This window comes from Lotus japonicus, chromosome 5, assembly GCF_012489685.1.
Source record: "Lotus japonicus ecotype B-129 chromosome 5, LjGifu_v1.2".
Classification (NCBI taxonomy): domain Eukaryota; kingdom Viridiplantae; phylum Streptophyta; class Magnoliopsida; order Fabales; family Fabaceae; genus Lotus; species Lotus japonicus.
This window is the reverse complement of record NC_080045.1, coordinates 42,466,026-42,473,181: the sequence shown is the minus strand read 5'-3', so window position 1 is coordinate 42,473,181 and position 7,156 is coordinate 42,466,026. Positions and strand designations below refer to the sequence as shown.

General features: G+C 32.6%; 1 protein-coding gene across 1 annotated transcript; it reads right to left on the bottom strand.

Annotated features, from left to right (window-relative positions):
• Positions 1-4,254: 4,254 nt before the first annotated feature.
• Positions 4,255-5,723, bottom strand: LOC130720948 (small ubiquitin-related modifier 1-like). Its single transcript, XM_057571657.1, has 4 exons — positions 5,696-5,723; positions 5,532-5,593; positions 4,837-4,986; positions 4,255-4,326 (listed from the first exon to the last, which is right to left on the bottom strand). The coding sequence occupies exons 1-4, from the start codon at positions 5,721-5,723 to the stop codon at positions 4,255-4,257; spliced, it is 312 nt and encodes a 103-aa protein (XP_057427640.1).
• Between the last annotated feature and the right edge of the window lie 1,433 nt (positions 5,724-7,156).

Here is a 7,156-nt window from a genome sequence, read left to right as displayed (position 1 = left end):
CTCCATGAGGTCCTCGCCACCAAGACCAAGATCTTCTTGGTCATGGACCTTTTTCGCAGTGGCGAGCGCTGCCCCAATGTCTCGAAGGACTGATACAACGAGGATCTTCCACCGGCTGGTGGGGAGCGGCGAGGAAGTGGAGGATTTTCTGGTAATTATAACTATTGGTGTTTTATTTTTCTTTCTTAATAGGATATGATGACATGTTAAATTATGTCATTTTGCTCTTTCATGGGTGAAAGATATATATTTCCCATTCACTATAGAAGTCACCTCAATATACTAAATGTATTTAACTTTCTTTTAATACATTCTTAATATTATAGGGTGGCTTCTAGGGTGAAAGTGGATGTTAGATCTTTTGACTAATGAAAGACCAAAATGATATGTTATCTTAATGTTGCAGGCTGGCCTCTTCATGTTCTTTATCATGGTGATGATGGCGTCATCATTGTATGCGGTAATTTTTTTTTTAAATCCACGTAAGCATCATTAACCCAGTCAGTAGGCCAGCTCCGACAAGGACTTGCTCCGGGTGTTTTACATAATAGAGGACATTTTGCAAAATATTTTCCAGCGAGAGACGTAGTTCAGACGGCGAGACAAACACAAAGACCAATTTGAGGATTAACCCTTTATATTATATTCTAACAATTTTGACTGTGTTGAAATCCTATGCAAATGGAAAACAAAATGCATTGTGATTACAATGGGAAACAAAATTAAAAACAAAACTTTAATCAGAGATCATGGAGAAAGAAACATGTATTACTCTAAGCCTATATATGCAGTTACATCTAACAACATTGCAGTAGAAACAAAAAGAGGGAACCTAACGTTGCGTTTGGATGAGGAATTATATAAATTCAAGGGATTTTAAATTCTAGGGAATTCAATTGATTCTTGATTTTCAAATTCCATTGTTTGGATAAAGAGATGAAATTCCCTCAATTGTAAAATTCTTTGTTTGAGTAATATAATTGAATTTCCTTCATTTTATTATTTTTAAAAAATATTTTAATTTTTTATTTAATATTTTTTTAAAATTAATTAGAGGTGCCACATCATTTAAAAGGGCCACATCAGTTTTTTCTGTCTTCAATTGATGGCAAGACCAAAATTGCACATTATGTAAACGTCTGGGATTAAAATAGCTCGTTTTAAAGATCGGGGACAAAAATTGCACAAAGGTGATGCATCAGGGACCAAAAGTACAAATAAGCCTTTTTATAAAATAATGATAATTTTTTAATCTTAATTAATAAACCTAAAATCGGCCATAAAACATAAAAATTAGTAAGAAAATCTAAAATCAGCCATAAACCATAAAAATAAAAATTTGCCCAAAACCCTAAAATTTACTTTAAACACGAAAGTCGGCCGAAAAAACTAAAATCGACCATAAGCCATCAAAATCGGCCGAAAACCCAAAAATCGTTTTTAAACTCGAAAGTCGGTCAAAAAACCTAAAATCAGACATAAACACTAAAATCGGCCGAAAAACCTAAAATCAGTAATTAACCCTAAAAATCGGCAGAAAATCCTAAAATCGACCTTAAACCCGAAATTCAACCGAAAAACTTAAAATCGGTCGAGAACCCTAAAATCGACATTAAACCCGAAAGTCGGCCGAAGATTCTAAAACCCTAAAATCAACCATAAATCCAAAAATCGGACAAAAAACCTAAAATCGGCTAAAATCCCTAAAAATCTACCTCAAACTCGAAAGTTCGCCGAAAACCCTAAAATCGGTATAAAAACTTAAAATCGGCCATATACTCAAAAATCAGCCGAAAACCCTAAATCGACTCTAAACCCTACATGAACTCTAAAATCGGCTAAAAACCTAAAATCGGCTAAAACCCCTAAAATAGACCCTAAATTTACTGAGGGTCAATTTTCGGGTCTACGACTGATTTTTGGGTTTTCTACTGATTTTTGGGTTTAGGTCAGGTTTAGGGTCGATTTAAAGGTTTTCAACCGATTACAGGTTTTCAGCGGATTTTTGGGTTCAGGTCAGGTTTATGGTCGATTTTAGGGTTTTCAACCAACTTTAAGTTTTCTGCTGATTTTAGGGTTTTCGGCCGACTTCAGGTTTTGGCTGATTTTCAAGTTGATTTTAGGTTTTTGGCCGATTTTAGGGTTTTCGTCCAACTTTTGGTGTTCAGCTGATTTTAAGGGTTCGTGTAGGGGTTATGGCTGATTTTAGGGTTTTCGGCTGATTTTAGGTTTTTCGGGAAATTTTTAGGGTTTAGTGCTGATTTTAGGTCTTTCGGCCGATTTTAGTGTTTATGGCTGATTTTAAGTTTTTCGGCTGATTTTAGGCTTTTCGACTGACTTTTGGGTTTAAGGTCGAATTTAGGGTTTTCCTGCGTTTTTTAGGGTTTTGGGCTGATTTTAGGTGTTTCGGCCGATTTTAGTGTTTAATAAGTGTTTTGACTGATTTTAAGGTTAAAGTCGACTTTTGTGTCGATTTTACGTTTTTCGGCCAATTTTGATGTTTTAAGCTGATATTTGAGTTTTGAACTTATTTTAGAGAGAGATGAGAAATTTGAAATTCCTTTTATTTTGGGGTCATTTCAATTCCCTTGAATCTAGTAATTAAGTTAAAATACCTAGTTAAATTCTCTTGAATTTAGAATTTCTTACAAAATTATATCCAAACAAGAAGTAGCTATGCAAAAGTGCATAGCTACTTGTTCCGTCATCCACCCATTAATGCTTCCTAGATTTATATCCTAAAAGGGAAATATGATAACCGTACATATATAGACACAGATGGTTATGTAAACAACTAAATTATTTGCAATAATATGAATATGCTTTATCAATTGTTGCAACATCAAATTAAAATGTTGCAATAACTTTTAATGGTTCCCCCAACATAATTTGCTATTGAATTCCTGAAATGAGTCCTCACCCCCACTCTCTTTCTTTAATTTCTTCAACTTCTGGTCCTTAATGTAGGTTGAGAATTCTAATGTCAGTGGTTTAACCTATAAATCTAGGAAGCATTAATGGGTGGATGACGGAACAAGTAGCTATGCACTTTTGTTTTGTTGAATGAAAAAGAAGTACTCCCTCCGGTCCTATTTATAAGCAACAAAAAAAAAATTCACATAGTTTAAGAAATGTAGTTAAACTAGATAAAATGCATTAAATTTGTCTTAAATTAAAATGAACTTCCAAAATTACCCTTTGTTATTAGTGTTGGAAAGTGGAAAAGAGAGAGAATAATTAATGAGACACATTTTACAAGTTAGAATTAATAAGGGCATCATTGGAAAAAATTAATTAATATAGCTCAAACTTTCATTTGGTTCTTATAAAAAGGACCAAGATTTTTCTTCTCTTTCATGCTTATAAATAGGACCGGAGGGAGTAGTAGTTATTAGGGCCGGCCCAACACTAAACGAGGCCTAAAACAATTTTAAAAGTGATAGCTTTTTACCTAAAGAAATATTTATTTATTAAAACTTTTAATGCCTTTTTTACTTAGTAAAAAAATTGGAGGCCTTTCTTTTACTTGGTAAAATAAATAAAATTGGAAGCCTAAAGCCCTTAATTACTTGGGTGGCTTGACCCTTGGGCCGGCCCTGGTAGCTATGCGCTTAAGCCTTAAGTGGCACTAAAAGTAAAGAAGTTCAATTTTTTTTAAGCCAAAATGAAATAAAAAGGAGATATAATCGCAGATGAGCCCGAAGAATATAGCTACAATGGCTAGGTAAAAGGACCACTAATTAATATTGCAGATGCAATGTACCGTTGCAAATATGATGAATTTTGGAGACATTGAGAGGAACTCATGCGTGTGCATTCAGAGAGAATGAGAGAAAATTGGAAATTTACATGTCTCATCACTTTTATTTGACAGAACTCTATCTGATTTGAACACGTACGTCAGAAAACTTCACATCAAAATCCCTTGTTTTATTTTAAAAAAGAGGGACTCAAATCGTATAAACGCAATGCATTTGAATAAAAAATGCTATTAAGTCTAATTTTAAGGAAACAAATATAATATTTAAACTTTTTAATTTATTAAGAATTTTATTTTTCGGTAGACCGATCTTAATATTGTATCCGTAAAAACAAGATTTCAACAAACATGAATCTTAACTCCATATCTTAAACCATCCATGAATCTATACTAGTACTACTGATATATATGGTATAAAAAATTGAAACCCTAAAACAAGCACCAAATATAGAGAATTGGTTTTCTCAAGTATTCTGGTCAACATCATCATCCATCTAAAGAAATTGAAATCCACCTCCAATTTGCTGCAACATTGCATCAATGGCATCGCCATCTTTCATATCTAGCTGCACAAAGCCACAGTTCCTCAAAATTAACAGAGAATAAATAACATCTAAGAAGCAATTTCACATGATATGAAGCTGCATATTCTAGAAAAGAGTGTAGGAGCAAATATATATGAATGGATATTGTGTTATCAATGAGTATGACATGGTTATTTTGGAATCTTTAGTGCAAGGAAGCTCAACAAAACTGCAACCATAAGTAACAGGGCTATTTCTTTGTGCCAATTGAAAGATGAAATTTGAAACGATCTACCAAAACCTCTGTTGACTTTTGTAAGCTTTTGGAATAATTAATTAATGAAATTGTATCAAAAGTTCTATAACTAATTGGTTTATATTTTGATTCTTTTTTCCCAAAACTTTTCTAATTACCTGTTAGAATTTAGAAGCTAGGTGGGTTTTGTATTGCTTTTTTGCATGAGGGGCATGATAGAATTATAATGTTATGTAACTTATCGAATAACTTAAACTTTTAGGATAATTAGTATATCAAAACAAACTAAAATTTACCTCATCAGGTGTTAGATGAGCGCGTAACAGTCTTCCATCAAACAAGAAGACAATCGTTTTAATATCTACCGATTGACGATCACAATACGCATTTAAGAGGGTTCCAAGTTGTCCGGTCCTTTTCATCTTAAAGTAAACCTTGTTACCCCACTACAAGAAAGACATGCTCAAACAGATTAGAAATTTGTAAAGACTTCACACAAAAAACAAATTATAAGGAGAAAATTAAATGAATACATATGGTAAATGAAGCATCATAATTTCTTAGTAAACTAGAAAAACAAGAGGCAAATGAGAATGTAAGATGAGAATGTGTTTTCTCCGACACCTAAAGCGAAATCTAGATCTTTAGGAGGCATGATGACCTTCACACTCTAAAATAAGTCCACAAAATATTTTTCATCGGTGACTAATGTGAGTTGAGTTGGGTTTGTGTGGTGGATCCAATTAAAGGGACAAAACTATATAATTAAAGTTAAAACCAAATTCTTTGCCACATCACATGGACCATGATGAGGTTTGCAAATTCATTCAAACACAAGTAAAAGAAACATTATGCTACAACATGAGTTTTAAAGCCTCAATTACAACACACAAGTTTACATTAAAGAAACAAATTATATTCTCAAAACGAAGAACATGGTAACATTGTTTTTTTTAAACACAAAAGACGATGACAAATATAGAATTAAGACCTGGTCATTGACATTCAGTTCAATGTATAATCCCTGATTAGCCACAGGCTTCTCCTCCTCCTTCTGATCAGCAGGCTCCGTGATCTCCTCCTCCTGATCAGCAGGCTCCTTGATCTCCTCCACCTGATCATCACCAGGCTGCTTCTTCTCCTGATCCTGATCTTGGTTTCCTCTTTCACCTGATGCTGACATCTTCAATATCTCTCTTGGTATATACTTTGAGAGGTCTAATTTGCTTGGTTTTCTAATGTAAAATATGCTCTTATTGTGCCAGTATATATCGTGACGTAAAAGGTCTCAAATAAATTGTAAGATCAAATTATTCTCACTACGAATATGTGAGTTTTTTTTAAACCAATATATGAGTTGATTTCACACGAAAATATATTGCAATGGACTGTAATAAGTTAAGGAAATAAATAAGGAAATATTCCTAACGATAATCTAATTAGATTAGGAATTATTATTTTAAGAAAGATCATTTACCAAACAATGACTAATAATTTTTTTTTTTGGAAAGGGGTAATAATATAAATAACAAATAATAAGAGAATTAATAAAGATTTTTTTAAAATAGACCAATATCTAATTTATTTTTTACGTTACCAATATCTAAATTAATAGCTAATATTTCAAAATTCTGATCATATTATACTAAGTTTGGGTAACTATACATATAAAAAATTATACTCGTTATATCACATAAGATTTATGATGAATAAAATGACTCAAACATTATCAAGAAAATCTGTTAAATTTTATCCTATTTATTATAATTTATTCCTACAGAACTGATTTTAATATAATAATATACCTTAAAAAAATTATGACAATTACTATTTATCTAATTGGTATTTCAACTTTTATCTTTTTTGAAGGTAGTATTTGAATTTTTTATATTAAATTGGTCACGTGATTTCGACCTTATCAAGTGCGGTTCATGTCCGAGTCATTGTTTTGGCTAAAACGGTCCAAACCCGCCAATTCAATTTGGCTTACACCCCACCCCAGGAGACGGATCTATATTGGTGGCTTTGGGGGCAAATGTCCCACAAAATTTTTATTATTCTCTAAATCATTTTTAAATACTTTATATATATATATATATATAAAGATTCAAAATTTCTAATAATAAACCAAAATCACCTACTATCCGAAAAGAGAAAGAGAATTCAGTACTTCTTGGTCGTGAATATCTGGACAAACCGCCCCGTGGAATCAAAAACCCAACGGAGGTTCATATGGCCAAGGGTTCTGTTAGATTTTTGAATATTATATGGAATTTTTTTTTATAGATATCCGATTTTTGCCCAACAGGGTTATGAAAATCCGCGAGAAGCAACCCCCCAGGACCCAAATAACTCAATTTTCTCCCATGAACTATTTGGGTCAATGGATTCCCCCTTTTTACCCTATCTATAGTAAAGATATCTTGTGTGAATTTTCTATTGGTCTAGTTTTGTATATATATATATATATATATATATCCAACATGATTGATTGATACGAATTGATTTTTTGTTACGCGAAATTGAGGAAACAATCGCCGGTCCGATAGCTGCTTCAGCGGCAAGTGATTGAGTTCAGTAGTTCCTCATATAAAAATCAAAATAAGAGAATCGAAC

Excerpts from the sequence above, each read along its gene's own strand:
- LOC130720948 (XM_057571657.1), bottom strand. The coding sequence starts at position 5,723 with ATGTCAGCATCAGGTGAAAGAGGAAACC. Across the intron at positions 5,594-5,695 it reads ATCAGGTGAAAGAGGAAACC|AGGAGGAGGAGAAGCCTGTG; the intron begins AAGATCAGGATC and ends CTGCTGATCAGA. Across the intron at positions 4,987-5,531 it reads AACTGAATGTCAATGACCAG|TGGGGTAACAAGGTTTACTT; the intron begins GTCTTAATTCTA and ends TCTTTCTTGTAG.